The following is a 25,078-nucleotide window of genomic DNA, read 5'->3' as shown; positions in this document are numbered from 1 at the left end:
AATAAAACATTTAATTAAATATACAGTACAAAACTAGATTCCAAAAAGCTTTCAGAAAACCTCTAAACATGCACACTGTTACTGCACTTACAGATGAAAGAGGAGAATACTGCTGAGAAACCATCTCAATTTCATTCATTGTTTTGTCAGTCTCCTGCACTTTGAGTGATATATCGGCTGCTTCTTTCTTTAGTGTCTCTAATGTTGTGATTACAGAGTCATCATCCAAAACCTGACCTTTAGCATCATTCAGCACCTGAAGCAAATTCTTCTCCAATTGCCTCAAACGAAGTTGGAATTCACCTGCAGATAGTCATTAAGGTGTTAGTACAATTGCTGTTGTAAAAGAAAGGGGGATATAAATCATTAATATGCAACTAATAATTTTTTCATCACCCAGTAACTGACCTTGCAATTTAAGTAAGTTGGATCTCTTATCATCAATATCCGGGCGCTCTGCCTTCAAGACCTGATTTAGACACTGTGCTTGCAGCGATGATCTAGTGACGGTGAAGTTAACGAATGTGACACGTGAGCATATATCTGGAGGGAATTCCACAGTTGGATCACGTGTAGACAGGAAGATTGTGAATGCTGGGGACAAATCAATATCCTGAAAAAGATACAAAATATCACTAATAGTTCCAAGTAATTTATATTTTTTATGACTATACAAACCTCAGCCATTTAATAGGAGCATGCTTTCAGCAAACTGGACTCGACAGTTAAAACTTTAACAAGGTGGCGGTAGTTACTACTGAATGGCTGGCAAGTGTCCTCCCAAAACAGAAAGGTAAGTTATCCTGGTCCCCTCTAGTCACTTCATGAAATGAATAAGAAGCTAGTCATGAACGGCTTGGTTGTAAGTCCTGAGCACAAACTCCTGAACTGAGGTGATGGAGATCCTCTATCTATCAGAATGAATTGTGATACAAGCAAAGTTTATGTCATTTCCTACTTATTTCATCAGGCCTAAGCTAGACAAGGACAGCCACAAGGGTAGAAACCTTATCTGCAGTCCATTCCACAGGTTAAAGCAGAACTATTGTACGGTATCAATATACAAGCAAAACACCTGCTATATGATTCGAGTGTTCATAACAAAACAACTTTTTTGTATGATTGTTACTGTGGCTGCACGCGTTTACGCAATGACTATAATGTTACTATCAATACTTTTAACCTTATCTCGCATGATACAAGAGATATATGATAAAATCATATACTCTATTAAGGGTGAAAATTTGGGGGTAGCACAATATGCGAGATCGGCTGTTACACGAGTATATACGTTATGTAATAAAAATTATATAAAATTTCGAACTAACATGAGTTTTTAATTAAGATGAGTTTAGGAGAACTGTTAAAAAAATGGGCGTGAGTGATGAGTTTGTTTTGTGCCGGTTGGGATTAAAGGGGTACCACTGAAGAAATGTTATGTGACATCAAGAATTATTCTTACAATCAACAAGAAAATTCTTGACTGATGAAAATATAAAGAAAAGGGAGCTATAAATCTCAGTTATACTAAAAGAAAATTTTTTAGGGGTCTTTACAAATTTAATTTGTTTTCAAATTGCATAAACGGTACAGTATACTGAATTTTCCTGTCAAATTCATGAAGTCATATAATGTTTATAACAAATGTGAAATTGAGGAAAGGTTTCATTATTGCAATAAAGTAAAGAAAAAGATTATAATGTTATTAAGGTGAGGAATACTTCTCACAATACATAGACTAAAGTTAGGTGATTTGACACTCGGGGAAAGAATGGTGATGAAGAATTTAGCATAAAGTCAAAAGAATAAAATTATGAGGAATGAAAACTCAAGTCATAAAAGAATACAGTATAAAGAAAATCATTACCAAATACAGCATAAAAATGGATAGGTGGAAACTGCTGACAAGACTGCATACAAAAGGGAAAAGTCACATGAAGACCAAGACCAGATGGGACCATGAGAAAGGGAAATTTGTTGTTAAAGTCTGATGGATGATGATGTTCCACATTTAGAGTTGTTTGATGGTACATGGAGAGGGTTTAAGTTGTCTTTGGTGAATAAATGAGGTTGCAGTGGTAATTAAGTAGATAATGGTGATTTTGATGGTAGGGTTTTGGAATTTTCAGTTGACATATGGCTACCCGATTTGTAATATGATTAAAATACAAGCAATGCCACACAAGGAAATATTTTCAAAAACTTCAAATAAATGTAATTTTCTAGTTAAAATTGCAATCTGAATGAACAAAGAGCATTAGCATAAAATTAATACAAACAAAATAACTTACCTGATCTCCAAGAGTAATAAGAACACGTCCTCCTGTCCTCCTTAGCTCCCTATTCAGCACAGCATTCAAGATGGGGTCATAATTCTCAACATCCTGAACCAAGAGGGGATTACCAAATCGAAGTGCAGACTCAAGATTCTTTCTAAATGAATCATCCAGGAAGCTGGTTTTGGTAATTTTCTTATCCTTAAACTCATTCATGATGAATTCTGTAGCTTGACCTGAAGGATCAATGATCAATGGGTAGCGATTAAACCTCTTCAGCATAATGGCATTCTCAGTACAGAGATCATCAGCTGGAAGAGCATTGGCTTGCCATCGTAGCCTTTCATCGGGATTAGAAAGGTACTCGGTACGAGCAATATCACTGCGGAACTGAATATTGGCTTGCTGCAGATGGTGGCACCAATTAGTGAACAGATTCTGTCTGAACTGTTGGTCAAAGTATCCTCCATAGGCCAAAAAGGCAGAGGAGAGAAGAACATCCCCTATAATAGTTGACATCTGGAACTTGAATGTATCTGACGTGGCAGTCCAACGATCTTTCTCTATGCTGAGATTCCGAATAAGAGCCATTGATCGATCTACTTTAGCCTGCACATTTTCAAGATCAGTCTTAATAGCCTGTGCTTGGGATATAAGAACAGCATACTCATCTTTGTAAGCGGCAATTGACAGTTCTAAACGGTTGATGAGGGACTTGACATCCTCGTGCTTCCTTTTGTTCTCATTTGCCTGATTCTCCAAACTCTGCAGCTCGTTTCTTAGTGGTTCCACTCTTTTCAACATGTCGGCAAATTCAATTTGAGCAATTGCCCATTTCACCATTGGACCACAAGCAAGTGAAGCTCGGTTCACCTTCTCAAAGTTATAATCAGGATTACTCAAGTACCGATTCTTCATCTTTTCTCTAATGTCGTCAGGCAAGTCATCTGTGTTGAAGTTCACAACAGTGTTGATAAAGTTGTCTTTCATAATGACACCCTTAATAGCCTTCCACTCTGATGTGGCTTCACCCAAGAGAAGACAAATGGATTCTAGAGCCAATTTGACCATGGGTGGAGGGTTAGCCATAGACCTTACTTCAACCAAATGTTGCTTCTTGATGCTCTTCACTGCATTCTGGGCATCTTGTACAGCAGGTTCTACTTTACTAAGGTCTTTCATAACCTCTTCTCGTTTCTTTTTTATCCCAACTTCCTGTGCTTCCAGTTGTTCCTGTAGTTCTTGACTGGCAACCTTCTGCTTTTCTGCTTCCTGCTGATCTTTTATCATTTGTTTGAGCTTCTGATTTGCAGCCTCATTCTTTGCTTGCAGTTCCAAGTTCTTAATAGCAAGAGATTTCTGCATTTGTTCAACTTGCTCTACAGTCTCATCTATCTTACCCAATCCCACATTAAGATGCAGCTGCTGTTCCTCCAACTCAGATCGCTTTTCATTAAATAACTTGACAAAATGATTGATGAAATCCAGGTAGTGTCTTGGGGTAATAGCTGTAACTGTACTTCCTCGCTTACTAAGGCGAGTGTTTGCACGATGGAGCGTTTGGTGTACATGAACAAATGCATTGATGATGGCATCTCGATGGGTAGGAGGAATGGGAAGATTTTCATAAGCTATAGGGAAATAGTCTGGAGAATTCCAATTCATCTTCTCAAGATCAATACGATTAGTGAATTCCTTTCCAACTTGGAAGAGAGCACCATTCGACCAATCACCAAACCAATTAAGTACACATCTGTTGAAGAGAGCAGGTGATGTGGCAGCACGGTCTTTAAGCCCATCAATGGTTGGATTCATGGTAAACACTACGTGAAGGTTACGCATGACTTGACCGGTGAACCATTTGTATAACTCTTCACTTGAGTCCAACATTAATCCTTCTCGTTGACTACCCTCTTTACACTGTGTCATCAAAGTTGTGTACTCATCACCTTCAAACAGACCAGGCACTTCTCCATTAGCCAACAAGGTGTTCATTCTCTCCAAGAAAGAGGAGTCAAGCATATTAGATTCATCAAGAATGAAGCAGATCTTCTCATTTTTACACCCAGAGCGCCTCAAAACTGAACGAAGATCTTCATCAAAGTCCTCAGATGAGTATTTATTGTGCACTTTAATCTGGAATATTGAAAGGCCATTCATCCAAGCCACAAATCGTGAGAGTGTTGTCTTGCCAGCACCAGATGCTCCAATGAGCAACAGGTGTCCTTGTGGCTGCCTGTAGATTCGATCAATGCGCAAGACGTGATCCAGAACTTCATTAAACAAGACTAGAGGAACATCTAATTCTTCCTCATAGAAGACCTGCAAATGAAAAATGTGAATCAATGCATATAAATGCAAAAGGAAGACTTCCATATAAAAAAAGGAGAGTCAAATGGAAGTTCCTAAAATTGATAATATTCTTTATACAACTTACAGTATAACAAAATGAGAGTTAGACAAAATATACTGATTGTGGGACCAGAATTCAAGAAGAGATTTAATGTAGAGAATACTGTACTAATTTGATTACAAAACTATAATGAATTTTAGAAAAAAAAAAATTTGCACATAATTTGATAAAGATGTTACTACATCATTTGACAGTCTTAAGAAGTATAAAATTTTTACTGTAAGCATTAAGGCATATTAATGGACGTTGTACTCCACAATCACAAAAATATTAGAGTCCTTGTTCCTATCTACAATAGGGGGAGAAATTACAGTTACTTATCAAGAGGTATAAATCAATGATGACTTTCGTCAGTTTACTGATAAGCATTACAAAGAATTCAGAATGAAGTTAACAACAAATTACTTAAACCATCAAAAATTGTTTCATTCACCCATGATCATATAAATTTAATGCTAACATATCATTCAATGAAAATATAATTTTATATAAAAAACTAATTGCATCTTACTATCACTTCATTTCAAATTAGCAGAGAACCTAACTCCTATCATAAAAAGCTACTATTTCTTTCAATAATGGTGATTCCACTATCCTTATTCAAACTGTGGAAGCATTCATAATTAAAATAAAAAAGTTTATAAATTGTCCACCAAATGTTCATTTCCTTATTTTAAATTAATGTAAAATCAAATCACTGTAATACTATACTTCTAATATTCATGATACATTAGTAAATTTTATATGTACCTTAAGTCTAGCTTTCACATAGTCTCGCAACTCTTCTTGTTCCACAGGAAGATAATCCTTGGAGAGCCAATTTGAATAGAGAATTGGTTTTGCAAGCGCCTGGTCTCTATCTACGTTCGGGAAGTGCTGCAAGGAAAAACAAGAAATTAGAAGAATGTTAAATAAGAGATTTGGAGATGAAGGAAAGATTTAAAACATGCAAATAAGATACTTCTTTCATATTCATCTTTTGAATTGTAAATATATTTAAAAAATATAGCTAATTCATTTTTCTTCAATATAAAAGATGTTGAGCCTGTCATTCGGGAATACCCAATAGTAAAAAGCTAGGTTCATAGCATTTTCTGAAAATTGTCAAGTTGCAGTAGAGTTCACCCTACATATCTGCAGATTTGCCAACAATATTCATCTATACTCAGTTAACTAATTCATACCATTATAAAAGTATTAGAGGAACTTCTCTTATACACTGCCATGAAGCTTTCAACAAATGTTTAAAAGTATGCCAGCCATTCATCCACTAGTTTGCTCAACACCCACCTGGGTGTATCAGGTCATATGCAGTGCCAAACATCAGGATACTTGTACTATTTCCAAATTTGTTCTAGTCTTATACAATATCTTGTATTTGAGAGTGATAGAGATAGCGTTACATATGTATACAAAGGAAGTTTACCAAATAATTATGAACTGCAAAACCATGTCCTCTAATGCCCTTGAAGTGAAGTAATTGTTGGATATAAGGCTAAAAGTGCTTGTCAGGTATAGTTCCTTGTAGAGAAGGTACAAACTCTTGATTCAATTAGGAGAGGGAGAATGTTTTTGCTGAAGCTGGGTGAAGTATGGAGAAATAATTTTCAAGATGGGAAAGGAAGTACAATCTGACATGGCCACTGCCATTTCTAGTTAATGCAATGCTATGCGAAAAGAGATTTAGGAAAGATGGAAAAGTCCTTGAGTTCGTGTATGGACAGTATGATGTAGAAGAGGATATTAATTGACTCTGTTACAGCAAAAGTTTTTAAGGTTTTATCAAGATTTTTCCAGTAGCATGAGTTCAGGTCCTGGAAAAGAAATAAAGCTGTGAACAGCTGATAAGGTAGGTAGAAAAAGAGATGTTAAGAGACTTTCCTCTTACACCACTGTACCAACAAAATAGGTTTAAGAAATGTGAACTGTGCCCTCACAGGACGATGAAGCAACTTATCTGAATCCTCAGTTGCTTCCCAGAGTGAAGAAATAGAAAAGGTCTCAAAACCTAGGGTTGCGAATGGGTGGTTCTGAGTCTTCCTTATGAATTTATGTATGAAAGAAAAGGATATTTACCTCCAAGCCCCAGTAAGAGATACTGCCTATGACAACCAGTGGATTTCCCTAACCAATTTAGCTGAGGCCAAAGTTAGCTGGAAAACTGAAAACGGATTTTCATAATAAAATCCCTATCAGAGGCAATCCTCAGGGGCTCCAAATGGGGCTTTTTTTTCAAAGAGTTAAGGACTTTGGTGATGTCCCAAGCTGGTGGGCTGAGCTCTCTCTGAGGGCCGGATTGCTTAAACCTGTTATCAATAATCAGAGTTCTAAAGATAAAGAGAGGTCAAGGACTTTCTTCCTAAAGACTTGGCACAAGGATGAACAATAGCCTTTCACCACTGAGACTGAAAGACGTTTCTCTCAACATAACAAGACCAGAAAGTCTGCTGTTTCTTGTAGAGAGGGTCTAAAAGGAGAAGTGCCCCTGCCATGGCACCAACAACAGAAGATGAAACACTTGGCTTGGTAAAATTCTGCCGAGGACTTGTGAAGGCATCCAGACATCTTTCTTGCAGTGCCTTGCAAAATGCCTCTCTTTCAGAGGAAAGGCTGGATAATCTCTGACCATCAAGAGATAGAGATGTCAACAAGCTGTGATGTCTGCAAGTGTGGTTGACACACCAGACTGGGCCACATGGGGAGTTCTCTGAGTATCTCAGACAATATCATAAGGAGGTGCAGGTACTACTCTATTTGTGGCCATTGGGATGCCAAAGTAATTCTTAAGTTTGATGTGGTCAAGACCCAGTTGATGACCCTTCTGATCAGGCAGAATAGCAGAAAAGCATAAGCATCAAGGCCATCCCAATGGAATGTTCGAAGGCCCCCTCAAGAGCCACTGCCTGATCTGGTACCAGTGAGCAATAGATGGGGAGCTTCCTGTTGAAGCCTGTTGCAAACAGGTCTATTACTGGGGAATCCCACAAAGTCAGGAGACTTCACTACTTGAGGATGAAAAAACCACTCTGCACCTACCACTTGTCCTTAGTGGCCGAGTTTGTCAGCAATGACATTTTCCCTTTCTGCAATGAATCTTCCAGACAGGACTACTGCATATTCTACCACCATCTAGGTCTCATTGTTGACCTCCAACGAAACAAGCGGAATGCAAGTTCTTTGTGCTTTTACAACATCCATGCAACAAAAGACTTAGCATATATAAGTATTCAGAAACTACAGAAAGATATACCCTGCTAATTTTGCCCTACACCCTACCAACAAAATAAATGACACCAAGGCAATACTGAAAAAGTGGGTCTCAGGCCATGCAATTTACAAAACTTGCTTAGGTTACTTTCTGAAAGAGGGTATTCTAGATCTGGTATACACCCAAAGAGGAGGGGAGATAGCGCAGGGAGATTTTTTTTTTTTTTTGAGGTGAGGAAGTGTTTGCTTCAAGAGTATTCGCAAGGTGACCCACAAGTAAGAATCATCCAAGGGGAAGAGAGGATCTAAATGTAATACCCTCAAATAATGAGAGCCAACTGTATATGACAAAAGATAAAAATATCACATAGATGACTAGGGTTACTTCTCTCTTAAAGCAATAAATTTCACGGAAGTCTCTACAAGCTGAGCAACTAATACAACAATGAAAATGTTTTCCGCAAAAAATCATCATTGGCACTTACTGTATAATTACAATAAATTCTATATGATTATGAACTGTAAAATATGTTACCATAAAAATGGCATGGACTTAGTCACAGGGTTTCAATAATAAAAAACTTAAAAGTAGTATGGCTGGCAGATTAAGCTAAATCACAAAATGCTAGGGTAAAATACTACTCAAAACATTAGGCCAATTGAAAAGGGCTCTAGACATAAAATTCTTAAATCAACAATAATTTTGACTTGAATGTAGAATAATATATACTATATACAATATACAACAAAGGTTTAAAAAATTTATCCTGAAGAAATTTACATTTCATTACTGATATACAAACCAACAATATCAGGTGGCTTTAAGCCTCTTAAAGGGAAGTGAACATTTCCCATCTGATGAATATATATAATTTTTTAAATTATTCAAGTATATTAGTAGCATTTTTGAGGTTTAGAATAAATTCTATATATGATATATTTGCAATACCTTGTTAACATTTGTTGGTACACACAAATAACTTGACGCGTTGCTCAAAGGTGTAAGCTAGTAATCTGACTAAAGTTAAACTGAACAAACTAGAGTAGCTAACAGATGGTAATAAGAATTTAAAAATCCTTATCCAAAAGAAATTCAAAAGTAATGTTAAACAATTATCAGCAAAAAATATATATTTCATTACCAGCATATGAAATTATATAAATGAACACAATAAAAAATGTATTAGCAACAGAAAAAATTTCAGGGCTTCGCATAAGCTTAACAAAAAAGAAAAAAAAAAAAAAGTTTCTTTCCTTAGAACTTTAACAATAGATGATTTGGAAATGATTCATCCCTAGATTCATGAAGACCACAAATGTCAGCCATGTAAATGCTGAATTTGCAGTGAAACTAAAATACATTCAAAAGTTTTATTTCTATTTCTATTTAGAGGAGTTTACCAATGATACTCAAAACTATAAATACTACTGTCAAAATTTACAAGAAGTTTCTTATGAGAACTTATATTCAAACAAAATAAAAGGGGAAAAATATCAACTTACTTTCAAAGCAATTGCATCAATGTTGTCATTTGTCCACTTCCTTTCATCGTCTGTTACTAAACGGTCATGGAACAAACGAAGAGCCTCATGAGCCCACAGCCTGACAAGACCCTCAACATCCAGCGTCTCAAGAGGTCTAAAAAAATACAGAAATTATTTTCACATGCATTATAGAGATTTAAGGATACTTTGTTGATTATCAAAACTTATCACTCAAATCTATATTTATACATATATGTATTCATCTAAGCACACCCACACCTGTATTAGTACATCTACTTTTCATATAATGAAAAATATTCTTACTAAAGGGCATCAAGTACAGAGTTCTAATTTGCAGTTTTGTAGATTGGCTAAGGATTTTGTTATTTAATGATAGCTTCCTTACTAGTGTTATCATAAAAAAATAATATTTCACTAAAAAATATGAAACACTGTATGGTACCTAATTGCTTCACAGATTCCTCGGACCCATCTCGTCATTTCTCTTGGAGAATACACATAGTGAGGTTGCATGTCTTGAGTGAACCTCTCTTGAGACTGAAGATAGAACTCTACCATGGCATTTGTAAGAGGATCTGCATATGATCTGAAATTAGAAATTCAAGTATTAGAAATCAATTAACGCAAGACTTTTCTGTTTACATATTAAAAGGCAAGAATTTCTCATTAATAAATAAGAGAGCTATTGGATATGAATGATTCTATACATAGGCTCAAATCTAAATTTGTTATGTCATATGATAAAAGTACTCTAAGAACATGATAAAAAATTACCTTAAAGCTGGGATTATGCGGAGCATAGCTCTGTTGAAAGTGCCATAGATTTGTTTCAGTGAAGTCTCACCAGGGTAGTCAACATACACAACAGGCACATGTCGCAGGAACCGATGTGACAGAGGCTTTCGGCCAGGATCAGTTGGGGGATTACAAGCACCAACAAACTGAATTCGTTCCAACTTAACCCAAGCTTGGTCTGAAAATCAAAATTAAATCACACAAAAAAAAAGAGAGAGAGAGAGTGTGTGTGTGTGTGTGTGTGTGTGTGTGCGCGCGCGCAATGGATAACCTAATCTAAAAATCACAGAAATGAGAATATTTGCAAGGTAGGTATCAAAATTTCATCTCAACACATGTGAAAGAAAATGGGAACTAAGTAACTTAACGAGATAATTATTTCAAGTGTAGTTCCATTTTTGTGGAAAGGGAAACACTTACCCGAGATTCTGTAGAATCCACCATGTTCAACCATCTGACGAAGGAAACTGATAACTCTCTGAGTGCCATACCTATCCATGTCTGGCAAGTTGATTTCATCACAGAAGACGACAAGCCACTTGCCAAGCTGCACTGGAGACAAGATGACTCCATTGGGGGTCTTTCTGTATTCACAGTAGTGATCAAAGGTCTTGAGTACCAATTCAGGTGTTGTAGCACTAGAGAAATTGAGCCCAACTACTTCCAAATCAGGTAGAGCCCTGAGAGCTGAGAAAAGTGTCATAGTCTTTCCAGAACCAGGTGGACCACAGAGTACCAAGGGTTTATGTTCTGCCAACCATGTGTAGAGTAGAGCCTCATGTCTGACAGTATCAACAGTGGGCACAACAACATCTGGTGCTGCAACTTTGTGAGTTTCCACCTCCATGCTAGGTACCTTTCCTGACCATAGCAGCCACTCTCCACTGATAGCAACTTCATAGTCCACGATAGGGTTGTTTGTGCTTGGTGGCAAGGGTATTGTTGTGCAATTACGTATGAAGTCTCCCATATCAGTCCTTGCCTTTAACTTGCCATCTCCAGCAAAACTCCAAAGTAGAGAATGCACAAGACATCTTGGAATGTACCTGACAAATTGTAGGTAGGACATCAATAATACTATTTCAAAATATAATAGTTATACTTTTAGATACCAAAAATGGTAGCCTATAATGTGATAATTTATCTAATCTAAACCAATCAACCCAAAAATTCTCCTTTTTCTTTACACTAACTTCTGAATATTAATAAAGAGAAGTTTTTAATGTGTTGAATTGTAGCTCATTATGATAAAAAAATAAGTATTGCAAAACTTATTAATTTAAACACAGCAATGCATTTTGCAACTTCTGTATACATAGAAATGACGTGTGTTTGTACAGAATACAAAAAATAAACTACAGTACCTAGGAAATTAAATATAAGTAAACTCACAAAGCTAGAAGAGATGACAAGACACAAACCTTTCAAGTTGATCACACTGCATTGGGAAATCAGGATGAGTGGTGTTGTACTGAACCACATTCCTCACAGCCTGGTTCAAGAGGGCAAACAGCGATGACAATGCTCGCATACGTGTGAAGTCCATGATGTGTTCAAGGTTTGTTGTAGCATATTCCAAACATTTCACCACCAAACCATCAGGAGTCAAGTGGGGAGCCAGAATTGCTGCAACATCACGCTGAACCTGTGTAAATAAAAATCTCCTGTGTAAATAAAAATCTTATAGACAGAGTTTTTACGACAAGATAAGAAATTACTCATACAATTAACTGTTTTCCAAATTCATGTTAGCTTTCTAATTAGGTGAAAATTTCAATGGAACTATCAGTGTGTATTAATAATACTAATACTGTTGATACGTGGGTAATAATTCTATAAATTCTAAAACAGGGTAACATTCACAATGGTTAACCTTTCATATTAATTATCTTTAAAAGGCAATAAACCACTTTAGTGATTAAGTTTATATTTCAAACCTATTTGCATTTTGTCTTGTTTTCCCAAGGGTTAGTTCAAGACCTAATAGCAAACAAGGTTATTTGTCTATCAATGTACTGTACTATAAAGGGGAAAATCAATAATGAGGATTCTTGTCTCAGAATAATGATGGATTTGAAATGGACCATATTGTAGGGCTTGAATTGAAATAGTTGGCTTAACAAAACACCAATTACACAACTCTTTCTTTGGTATGTTTGTAAGTGGAGTAACTAACAGAGAAGTGTTAAATCCATCAAGAGTGTGTTATATAACACAACTTAATGAATGCAGAATTACTGGTGTTTGACTGTAAACAAACTTACTCTAAGTGTAGGAGATATTTCATCATCATCTTGCTGCTTCTCTGTTTTCTTCATAAATGCAGTGTCTTCTTCAGTTTCCTCCACAGGAATGTTGCTCAGACGAGAGAGGAAGTTTTCAAAGATCATCTCAACAGATAATACATCCTCAGAAAACCATACCATACCACATCGAGAGACAGTGGCCAGTGTAGCATACTTGAGATCCTGGACCTATAAGGGGAAAACAGTCTATGACTAGAGGCTTCTATTTGGTAGCTGAAATTTTTGATGAAGGTGCAGTGTCCCATTAGTGTCACAATTATACATTTTCATGCCTTGAGACAACAAATTATAATGTTTTTAGACATATATATTCATTTTGGCATTTAAAAATTCCAAACATTCCAATTCCTTTAATACATAATTAGGTTTCTGTATGATCAAATCTAAAGTAAAATATGTACTGGTATTTCTCAACTGTTTAATATCTGCAACCTTTATAGGCACTATGAGCAATTGGGACACAAACTGTACAAAATACATAGAAACCCCTGCATTTTTCTTATAGTTGAATAAACCTCTCTTGGCAGCCATGATACAGTATCTTCCAAATTTTTTATGTCACATTTGTTTATAGAAATGACTTTTGCTCCTATTAAATCAAGTGAGCATCAACATTTACATATAAATTATAGAAATAACATATAACCTAAACTAAGTAACAAATATAATCTATTAATATTATGTAAATACCTCAAACATAATTCGGACATTGGGAGGGATGGACAGACGCTCTCCGTTTGGTAGTGTCAAGAGCTTATTGTCATCGAGAACAGAATTCAAGTTCTCAACCCATTCAGGGTCCACATCACCATCGAAAATGATCCACTGCCTCTTGTTTATCTCACCTCGAACATTGTCAATGATCTTCCTAAAAGATAAAATTAAATATGGTATTTTCACATTTATTGAATCATTAGTAAACTAACTAAACTACCATTATAGTATTACACACCAAATAAGTTAACACAATAAATCACAAAATTATTCAATAAATTCTTCCAATAAATTATGAAAAAAATAACAATGATATACCTGAGAATGTGTGTGAAAAGACCATCTGTCCATTCTCTTGTGTTTGGATCAAGAACACCATAAAGTGCTTCCTTGCTCATGGCTTTAGGATCAATGACATGCGCCACCCCTTCAGTACCTTCAAAGCGCTCCAAGGCTTTCAGAAGGACACGCCATGCTGTAGACTTGCCTGACCCACTTGGGCCTACCATCATCAAGCCATGATTAAGGTTGCTGATTTGATATAGTTGAAGAACCTAAAATGACAATAAACAGGGCATTAATAATTAGGACAAAACTTGAAAAAATATATTTCCAGGCAATGAAAATGTTCTGCATACAATAAACATCCTTCCTATGAACATCTAACTTATGGATTTCTGATAACACAAACGTGCAAAAACTGAAAAATTTAAAAATAATGAAAAATTATATGACTAAGCAGTAGATTATATTGCCCCTCTGGCACTTGCCACAGCACTGAACGTCATCCCTTGTTTGTTGATTTCTGTCACAGTTATTCCTTTGTAAAGAAATTGTAAAATCTAAAACTATTATCGGTTAATAAGTTTGACAGTACAGTAAGTCAAAAAGTAGTGGTGATACCTCTGGTGCTGTTAAGAGAAGGAATATAATAAGAATGGAAATGAAAAGTGAAAAAACATGAGATCCAGTATCTTGTATTTCCACACATAGTTGGGGCTCATATAAAAGCTGTTCCACCTTCTAAGGTAAGATTACTTACAAATTGCTTTTTATTTAATTATGATTAACATTTTCCTTTAATCTAACTTTAGCTAATTTCAAAAAGAAAGATTGTACATTAAATAAATTAATTATTCTTTATTGACAATGTGTGTTAGTCTGATGGTGCAATTATCAAGAAAACTGAGTAGTTTAGTTTGATAGTTTAAGAATAAAAAAATAAGTATAGTGAGTATGCAGCAAGGACGTGTAAGAATACGATAACATACATTAAATGATTGGTTGTTGAAAAGGATATTAAATGCAGCACAAATTAATCACTTTTAAAAGCATTTTACGTAATAAGAACAAATTGCTGTAGGAATCCTTGATATGGATGTTGTTTACATCAATTATTATATATTGATGCTCACTATAGTTATGGCAATCAACTGACAAACTTTAAAAAGAAAGAACTTAAAATTATGTCAGTAAAATGTGAAAGAGAATCAATAGATAAACTATAGAATACCAATTCAGATATCTAAAAGCATCAATTCTTCTTACATTTATAGCTCAGCTGATGGAAAACAGTTAAGGGTTGAGAGTTGGGGTGGTGTTGTGTGTAATCTAACACTACTGATATTAGAATAGCAAACTTGCCAGCTTCCAAACACACACTTGCAATTCATCTGATTCATTACTGTAAACAGCATTCAGATCTAGAAAAAACTTGTACATGAAAGAGCTGTACCTCATACAATATAAAGTATGTAGTTCTGATAATTACCTAAAAGAGCTCTTTTCACAATTATGTCGCGCTACTTAAGCTTCAACATTTTCCCATAATCGCAAAAATTGTATAAGCTACATCCATAGGTACTTAATCATTAAGGGCACCATCTAAATCAGACACGAAAAAATTAAAATGCAGTGATGTCAGGGAAAAAATATTCAAAGCTCTGTATATCATTCATAAATCTCTTGAGTATTTTATCAATATTTGCCTAATTTCTATAGGAAAGGATAACTTTTAACTAAAAAAATGTAACCAAGGACGCAAATAAGTTTGAGATACATTCTATATAACCAATATCTGATAGATTCTTTATAAATACCCTCTGGTAAATTACAATTTATGATAATTCTCATATTGTTTATGTTGTATAAACAGTTTCCTCAGCAGACTTATGTGATAAAATAGGTAGACAATGTAAGGTTTGATTATTATAGCTGGACACATTTTGTAACTCATCCCAATTATTGTTAATAGCAAATTCTTACCATGACATGAACAACGTAGCAGAAAAAGCTACAAATTTTATACAATTTGTATTTTTCATAGCTTTAAAAACATGTCATTTAATGCGTTACTTCTAGTTTTGTTTCTTACAGCCAGACCAAAAATAAAAATCGGTAGATTGCGTCATGCTACGCTGCTGGGCAGTCAGTGCGCATGACGAGTTACGCTTGTCTCAAGCGTCTAGTCACAACACTTCTGGTTAAAGACTTGCGGGGCAGCTGAGGTGGGACCTTTGGTAAATGACTCAGGTTTGTATAGCAAGGAAAAATACAAATTACAGTATACAAAATTTGTAGTTTATTCCTATGCTGATACAAACTTCAGTCATTTAATGGGGAGTCTTTCTTATGTGGGAGAAATCGCCATGCTGTAGGAGGTCTTCCCTTTACCCCAAGATACAATTACTATAGTAATAACAAGAAATCAAAGTGAATTATTTGTGAACAGTGCAGCTGGTGCATATGAGGCAGGGCCTTCTGTTCCAATCCAAAGATCTTTACCAGGGTGAAGTGATATGAATACCAGTGACTTGTAATAATATACACAATACATCATTACAGTCAACAAACAAAAGGCATTCAACAAACACAAGGCATTCTTACCTACATTAGGGAGATTTCAAATGTGGGCTTTCAAGTTGAATCAAAAACCCTATACGCCTTTGTGCAAATACCCTTATAATGCAGAGAGTAACTGATGACTGGGATAGAAACAGTTACTTGTCTCATGAGAGCTTTGTGTGCAACCTTTAAGGTAGTATTTCGTAAAAGTGGTTTGTCTCTTCCAGACTTCTGCTTTTAGAACTTGAGCAACTGAGTGTTTTTTTCAGAACGCTAGGGTTGCACACGAATATCATGGGGAGGGGCCCTTGGACATGCTTCCCCTGAGGACTTATAGGCTCTCATGATGGTTTCTCTCAAGCAAAAAGAGCCCACTGCACCGAGCGCAGATGCAATCTCTCCGGGGGGACAAGTTTCTCTAACAAGGAGAGGTGGCCTCATAACTTCAGTCATGTCAGGGTGGGCAGGAGGCCCCCTTTCAGTATAGTTGCTGTCAAAGTTCTGAACCTTGCCACTCAGTTCTGCAACAGGGAAAGCTTTGGCTGTCACCAAGTCTATGTCTATGCCCAAGATACCTGATGGATTGGTTGAGGACAAGGCTGGACTTTTGGAGGTTCAGCTGAATCTTTAACTCCTTGCAAAGCTCCAACAACAGGTCTCTATGCTTCAACAGGAAAGCTCAAGGCTCCACCAAGGGAAGCCAGTTGTCTAAGTATCTCAAAATCCTGATGACCAAGGCATGAACCCAGGCTGAGACAGGGACAAAGAATTTGATGGAGACTTGAGAGGCTGTAGACAGGCCGAAGTACAGCACCTTGAAATGTAAGTTTGTCTCAACCTTTGGTACATCCTCGAGGCAGGATGGATGAGAACCTGAAAGTAAGCACCTTTTAGGTCTATGGTAAAAAGGTAGTCTTTCTTCCTGATGGTCGGGAGAGCAGAGGATGAGTCTCCATCTTGAACATTCTGTAAAAATGAAGAGGTTCAAGAGGGAGAGGTCTATGCCGGGTCTTCAACCTCCCGTCAGCTTTTCTACCAAGAAAAGATTACTGAGGAAGCCAGGAGAGTTGTCGAAGACTTCCTTCACCACATCCTTATTTAGTTGCCTATCAACTTTCTCTGCCAGGGATAGGTCTTTTAACGATCCTTTCATATAAGATGGTAGGATATGATTCCTAGTCAGAGGAGGTAGACAGTTTGTGAAGGGGATCCGATACCCTGAATGGAGGTCTTATATTGTCGGCCCCTAAGTCCTGCCACCTTTTCCAGTCGATTTGCAGGCATCCCACACTGGTAGTAAGCTGGGGGATAAGCCCTCCCTAGCGCAAACTTCTGCCACAACGTCCTCTTCAGACTGAGGTCTGACCTTTCCAACAAAAGTTAGGCCTTGGATACTGCCTCCCAGGCAGAGGCTGTTGTTTGTCTGTGAGAGGGAGGAAGCATCTCTGTTGGGGGGGGGGTGCCTAAAAGACGAGATCTTAGTCTGTTTCCGAGGAGTGGGGAAACCTTGGTGACACTGCTCTGTTGACTAATGGGCTCTGCCCCAGTCTTTCTAACTTCTCGATTGCTTTCGTAATGTCTGACGATGGATAGAGAGGAGAGTCGATGAGGTTAAAGTTCCTTAAGACTGTTGCATCTCGCTAAGACAGCATCAAGCCTCTTCATAACACAGTTTCTCCATATGAAAACGTTCTGGAGGAGGAGAAACTCTATAGCCTTAGCACCAGACCTGAAGAGTTTCTTGAACTGGTCCCGAACAGTCTCATCTTTGAGGTTCCTGGAAACAGCAAACCAAGAGAGCCCAGACTGGTGGTCTATTCATGAACAAGTCTGAATGGCTGCCACGGCAGCTACCTCCATATTTACCAGATCAGGACTTGAGATCGTGGCTTGGGAATTCTGCAGTCTTACGGATAAAGCTGGAGGCACCAAGTTGGCCACATCTGGATCAATGGAGAGAGGATTCTGAAAGGCACCAGAGTTAACGTAAAAACGTCTCTGGCGTGGCAGAGGTAAAGGTGAAGTTTTTATGACCTACTTACTTTTATCGAGTTTTCCCGTAGCGTTTCTTCTCACCACTTACCAAGGGAGGAGGAAGCGAACGTTCTCTCTTGGCCTGCCTCTTCCGAAAATAATATCTATCCCATTAGAAAGATGAACACTCCCTACAATAATCACATGGAGATTCTGCCTAACATCTCTTTCCTCTACACGCTGGACATACAGGGTAAGGGTCCTCATCCATCCGGCTCATAAAGCTTCCACAAAGGCAACCTTTACGGCCCAAACAGGAAATCTTTGAGGTCGACATAGTTAAAAGGCACATACTCTAAATTACAAATAATTCACACGCAAGTGACAATGTCCATGCACCATGAGAACACAAAGCACAAAGCAGCCAGAAAGTGAAAAAATAAATTTTTTTTTTTTTTTTTTTTTTGGTCTGGCTGTAAGAAACAAAACCAGAAGTAACCCACTAAATGACTCAAATTTGTATCAACGTAGAAATAAAAATGTGTTCTTGAAGCACAGAATAAATGCAAGAGGAATTGTTTTGATGAATAAAACAGTAGAGGAGGATGTGTGCAACTACAAGTCTCTGGGAGCCTGAGACATACCAGGTGTCCTTTTCGTCATACTCCTTAACTATACCATAGATACTTTCCATTCCTAACTCATTAACATTGACTTGAAAATCTTATTTCTGTATAGTAATTTTTCAAAAGAAAGGACATAGATATTTTGTCTTCCTTTAGAGATAGGGTGGACAATAAGACTGACAAATTAAAATAATGTCTAGGGATAATCATTTACATTAGAAAATTAACTAGATTTTAATACTAAAATCTACTAATATTTTACCTACCTTTAAATCATAAGTTGTTCTACAGCAGCACTATCTACGTAACCAACTAACATTAAATATCAACATAAAACATAAAATTTCTCTCTACACACTAGAAAGGTTTAAAGAAATTACCTGAAACAAACAAAAGTGGGGAGGATGAGAAGGAATTATTCAAGATTCCAAGGTATGGAAATAATAGGTTGAAGGACTAAAATTCACTTTAGTCCCCTGATTTAGTATTATACTATCCTAGAGGGAGAAGACAGCATCAAGCCAATAAAGAAACCTAAAGCTGAATTAGTCAACCTTGTCATTACTGTTCAAACTAGAAAGGTACATAACTAATGCATGAATGGCGTATAACACCTTCATTTTTCAAAAATGGAAAGATAATAATTAAATTTGAGGTTACAACCCATTTCAATGTATATCTTAATGGTTAGATAATAAACACTTTCAACAAACAACAAAAATCTCATCATTAATTTACCTAGAACTACTTCAAATAAGGGAAAGAAAATACCAAAAATAATTGCAAAGTACTCATAAAATTACTGACTACCCAGATTAACTAAGATAAATTATCTAAAATAGATCATTATAAAGTAAAACTGAACAATCATCAGACTTAAAAAATCAGACTCCCTTAAATTTCTAGGTGGTCTTCTGTAAGTGCTATTTGTGAAATACAGATACAGATACTAAAGAACTTCTCATGGACCTATTCAAAAGATTATAATTATAATTCATGCAATTAAAATTAGTGGTAATTTATCTAATATCATGAGCCCTTACTCTTATGAAAGAGCCTGAACAAAAAATAAGAAAACTGATTAGAAAAGACATAGTACTTTCGGATATAAGTCTATTATGATACTTGAGTCAACCAAATAAATCATTCACTTTTTAAAAGTAACTCTGTCTCCAGTAAATAATCTTTAGCCGCCCTAACTGGAATTACAGTATGGACTATCTTTGGAATTTTTCCTTACTTACTAGGTTTAATAAAGACTTTACAATGGATAGGCAATGCTTTAGCTTTAAAATAATTCTATGGTTAAATATGTGGGAGAATGAAAACTTGAGTTATCAAGCACAAAACCTACTGTTTTATTAAGACTGAAATTCACTAAAACTCCTGGTTGTAGCCAAAACCACAAAAAACAAAACTTTTTTTTTTAGTTAACCTTTTCATGTCAATTTCCTATAAAGGTTTGAAAGGCAAACTTATCTAGAATTTTAGCCCCACATCCAAATTCCCATCCAACTTAAGTGGGGCAGAAGAACTCTTGAGTATAAAAACGATGAAAACCTGAACACCAATATTGGATGTGGATATACATGTATATCCAACCCTATTTCTTCAGGTACAGAATGAACAATACATCTTTATCGCATAACTGCTGCAACAAACAAATTTCTAAATTACACAAATACACTAAATTTGCTCTCATCATCATCTCCTCCTACGCCTATTGACGCAAAGGGCCTAGGTTTGATTTCACCAGTCGTCTCTATCTTAAGCTTTTAATTCAATACTTCTCCATACATCATCATCTACTTAGCGCTTCATAGTCCTCAGCCATGTAGGCCTGGGTCTTCCAACTCTTCTAGTGCCTTGTGGAGTCCAGCTGAACATTTGGTGAACTACTCTCTTGGGGAGTGTGAAGAGCATGATCAAACTATCTCCATCTACCCCTCATTCTGATCTCATCCACATAAGGCACTCGAGTAATCTCTTTTATAGTTTCATTTCTAATCCTGTCCGGCCATTCAACTCCCAATATACTTCTGAAGGCTTTGTTCTTAAATTTACTAAATCTATTGGAGATAGTTTCATTGTCAAACCATGAATCATGTCCATAAAGTAACATCGAGCTCATTAAACTGATAGTCTGATTTCTATGTGTAATTTCAGGCAATTTGATTTCCAAATTTTTACTTAACCTAGCTATTGTCTGATTTACTTTTTTCAATCTTTCACTAAACTCTAATTCTAAAGAGCCAGTATTGGAGATCAATTTCCTAAATACTTAAATTATTCTACCTCATTAACCCTTTCTCCTTCCAATATCTCGTCTTCGATTGTATACTCCGTTCTCATCATCTCTGTCTTTCTTCTATTTATCTTCAGCCAAACCTCGTGTGATATTTCCTGCATTCTGGTAAGCAACCATTGCAAATCCTGTGGTGTTCTGCTAACAAGTACAGCATCATCAGCATACTCTAGGTCTGCTAAATTCCTATCACCAATCCAGTCAATCCTTCTCCACCATATCTGATTGTTGTACGCATTACAAAACCGATGAGGAGGATAAACAACATACCTGACAATACAACCTTGGAGTACTCCACTGTTCACTGGAAATTTATTTGATAAGACTCCATTAACATTAACTTTGCACTTGCTATGCTCATGAACAGACTTAATCAAATTTACATATTCAAGAGGAATTTCAAAATAACTCAGGACTCACTGCAAAATTGGCTGGTGCTAACTATGAAAGGCTTTTTCATAATCCACAAATGCCATCAAAGGGTATTTCTTTATTCTATGCATTGCTGTACAACATGTCTCAAAATGAAAATTTGGTAAGTGCAACTTCTACCTTTTCTAAATCCTGCTTGTTCATCTCTCAGCTTTTCATCAATCTTTCTCTCCATTCTCTTTAGAATAAGCATACTATATATTTTCATAAATGATGTAAGCGTTATGTCTCTAATTACAGTAATTAGTCAGGTCTCTCTCTTTTTTTTTTTTTTTCCCGCCAGCACTCCTACCTCCCATTCCTCAGGTTTTGCCTCTTCATGCCACATTCTACAAAATATCCTTGTAAGTCGTCGGGGAGTCACTTCACTTTCGGCAGTATCATCTCGGCATTTATTCCATTTTAGCCAGGGGATTTCCATCTCTTAGTTCTTTTAGGATAGCTTCGACTTCCAACTCACTGAATTCAGTCATGGGAACATCAAGGTTTTCATCAGGTTTAGGTATATCAATCAAATTATTCCTTTCATATTTCCATTCATAACCTCACTAAAGTGTTCCATTCAACGTTGTCTTTCTTTATCTTCTGTTGCTATAAAAGACCCATCTCTCTTTTTGATGGGTGTATGCTTCTTCTTCTTTGCCCCAGTCGAGATTTCAATAATAATTCTATGAGCAATACTTACACCATAGCCACTTCCTAAATTCATAGCTTTGTCCTCCTCATCTGCTTTACTGTCTAAATATTTCTCCAGTCATTCCTGGCTTTTCTTTTGTCATCACTATCAATACTGGAATACTTGGCAAGCTCTACCTTGTAATTTTAATTACTTCCTTGAAAACTTTCAACAATCAATTTCTGTCTTTGTCTCCTTTTTATTGTATTCCACGTATCATTCAATATCCATGGCTTTCTCCTCGTAACTGCGTGTCCCAAGACTTAACTACCAACTGACTGATATATGTTCTTAATATCACACCATTCTTCATTAATTGTCTGCTCTTCTTCTCCTAAAGTCTCTAAGACAGCAAATCGATCCTACATTCAATTGCAAATGTTTCTCTGTGCTCTTCTTCTCAAAGCTAAGTTGTATCAAACCTAGGTATTCTATCCATCTTTCTGTTGGGTGCTTTCAGTTTTAATTTCAGTGTGGCAATGAAGAGCTAGTGATCACTACCAATATCTGCACCTCTATAGCTTCCTACATTTCTGAGAGTCCTCCTTCTCTCTCTATTAATGGCAATGTGATCTATCTGATTTTATGGGAAGTCCCAGTATACTTCTGGATGTTTTTGTTGTTGAAAGAGAGTACCTCCAAAGATAAGATGGTGTGCAGAACAGAAACTTATGAAATTAACTCCATTTTCATTTGCAACTTCACCCAGACCCTCGACACCCATCATATTCTCTATCCCTTGATTATTTCTACCAACTTTAGCATTGAAGTCACCAATCACAATTTTCATATCTATCTCTGGGATCTCATCTTTGCCCTCTGCAGTTCTTCATAGTATTCATCTTTCTTTTCTTCAAAAAAAAAAACCCAACTGCATGGAAAATTTGGTTACCATAAACTTGTTCAATTTGGCAACTTCTTGAGTAGTCTACAGCCCCCAACTTCTCTTGAAAACTATAAAAACTCACTAGTAAAAATCTGGAATGCAGTGCAGGACTGCCTTTATCCCTTCCTTTTCCAAAAGTTTGTATTTCTACCAGCAAATCCTTCAACTTAATGAGATTGCTCACTTAATTTAGGAGACAAGACACAATCAAGTAATAGATAATGTGACTGGACAGCAAGATACGAGAAAGCTGGAGGATGTTGAAATAATAGTAAAACACAGAAAATGAATATATAGACATTTCAAGCTGAATTAGGGAGAGGGAGAAGTTCACTAAATTTTTTACAATTTAACTTCGAGAGTGGAATTTTCACAAGTGTCATCTTATTATCTTTACTATATTACTCAAAAATAAAAAAAAATACATATGAAAGCTTCTATCAGTAAATCACAACTATAATGGCAGAAAGAGGGAACCAATGTAATAGCCATCCCAAACCAGTCACCTTACAATTACTGTAGTATACAGTAATAATCAAAATATAATTTCCACGCAATGTGGATTACTGTAATAATGAAATTCAAGTATATTAGCAACAATCTTTAGGAAATTTAATAGAAAGTGCAGTCTGTGTAAGTTGCACATCAATTTTACCTTTGTCAGAGGTCTGTTTAAAATGCCTAATTACATAATCACAATCATACACTACAGTATATCACTAAATATATAACATATATATATATATATATATATATATATATATATATATATATATACACACACACACAAATGCATATCTACAAAATTGTCAAAGGATCATGTATATATTGTACAAACTTATATACTGTACTGTATAAAACACAGCATGATTAATCAAAGGTAAACTAAATGTACAGAGTGCATGTGTGAGAGGTATACAGTACATATATAGCAAAAAAATTACTTTATAAGATAAACAAGCTATTTTTATAGCTAGCCGATATATATGAAATATAACAATTGTGGAGATTGATAAAACGAGAAGCTAGTTTATAAAAACATTGCAGTGTAAAAAGGGGCCTTTAAAAATTATTACAGAGATTATACAAAGATTAATCTTTTAAAAGTTAGGAGCATGGGTGCAACAAAAAGCAATAAAGCAGCCTTGAAGGGCATGAGTGGGAACAAGCAGTTGGAGGCAATAACTGCTTGGTATGGCTTTCAATGAGTACGGTTTGGTCTCCTTTAGACATATACAGTGCACATCATAGACAGACATTGTACAGTTTCACTCCTCTCCATTCACATAATTAAAAAGAAATTTATATTTTTAAGCACTAATTTCACAAAGTATTAAAAAATAGGAGGCAACCATGATAAGAAAAAAAAAGAAAAAAAAATAAGGAGTAAACAAACCATAACCCTTATGTGACCTGTACCAAGAGCTTTCACTGAAATGACACTAGTGGCCAGCGCAATAACCCTTACCTTCTGGCACCAGCCCTCCCCGGGATAACTCCCCTTGGCCAGACATGGGGGCAAAGTTAAAGTTAGATCACAGCTAAACATCAATAAATATTACCATCAGGGTTAGTCATGTACATCCTGTATATGTTATTCAAATTATATTTAAGCCTTGAAAGTTCAATAAATATTTCAATTGTGAATTTAAAGATCTTGCATATATACAATGTCAATTAAAAGTGTTGTTCAATTCCCTTAAAATTAAGTTCTGAATGTCAGGCAAAAAATCTTGGGAAAAACCATTATTATTTTAAAATCTGTAATTTACATAATTATCTTCAAATCACCAGCTATCAATTTAGAAGAGCAAACTTCACGACCTTAAAACAAATAAAAATTAATCTATTTCTCTCCTTCCCATCTTCGCGCCTCCAGGACCAGCTACTACGCTATCATTATAAAATGTTACTTGGAAAAGAGCAATAGTCGGCCCAGGCAGCACCTTTATCATATATCAAATCTATTTATGTCGAGACACCTTTGAAAAATATATCACCACCAGGTGGGAAGGAGGGGGCAGCTAATATACTGTGGATTCAAAGGTATAAAAATAAAAGATTCTATAATAAAAATCCTGTTCATCTCCATAAGACCTTTAAATCATTAGCTAAACC

General features: G+C 36.1%; 1 protein-coding gene across 4 annotated transcripts in view; it reads right to left on the bottom strand.

The window, feature by feature from the left end:
• Nucleotides 1-25,078, bottom strand: part of LOC137631740 (dynein heavy chain, cytoplasmic-like) — a 138,073-nt gene that overhangs the window by 25,798 nt on the left and 87,197 nt on the right. For 2 of the 4 annotated variants that reach the window (XM_068363647.1, XM_068363649.1), the window contains 13 exons: nucleotides 24,429-24,461; nucleotides 13,536-13,771; nucleotides 13,194-13,371; nucleotides 12,462-12,671; nucleotides 11,619-11,842; nucleotides 10,618-11,243; nucleotides 10,177-10,375; nucleotides 9,845-9,988; nucleotides 9,400-9,535; nucleotides 5,440-5,565; nucleotides 2,292-4,598; nucleotides 409-613; nucleotides 92-303 (listed from right to left, as the gene is read on the bottom strand). In XM_068363647.1, the coding sequence (XP_068219748.1) occupies nucleotides 92-303; nucleotides 409-613; nucleotides 2,292-4,598; nucleotides 5,440-5,565; nucleotides 9,400-9,535; nucleotides 9,845-9,988; nucleotides 10,177-10,375; nucleotides 10,618-11,243; nucleotides 11,619-11,842; nucleotides 12,462-12,671; nucleotides 13,194-13,371; nucleotides 13,536-13,771; nucleotides 24,429-24,461 (4,836 nt within the window). The remainder of the gene's footprint in view (nucleotides 1-91; nucleotides 304-408; nucleotides 614-2,291; nucleotides 4,599-5,439; nucleotides 5,566-9,399; nucleotides 9,536-9,844; nucleotides 9,989-10,176; nucleotides 10,376-10,617; nucleotides 11,244-11,618; nucleotides 11,843-12,461; nucleotides 12,672-13,193; nucleotides 13,372-13,535; nucleotides 13,772-24,428; nucleotides 24,462-25,078) is intronic. The other 2 variants (XM_068363648.1, XM_068363650.1) reach the window with 1 other exon arrangement.

Source organism: Palaemon carinicauda, chromosome 40 (genome assembly GCF_036898095.1).
Source record: "Palaemon carinicauda isolate YSFRI2023 chromosome 40, ASM3689809v2, whole genome shotgun sequence".
NCBI lineage: Eukaryota > Metazoa > Arthropoda > Malacostraca > Decapoda > Palaemonidae > Palaemon > Palaemon carinicauda.
This window is presented reverse-complemented; position numbering and strand designations above follow the sequence as displayed.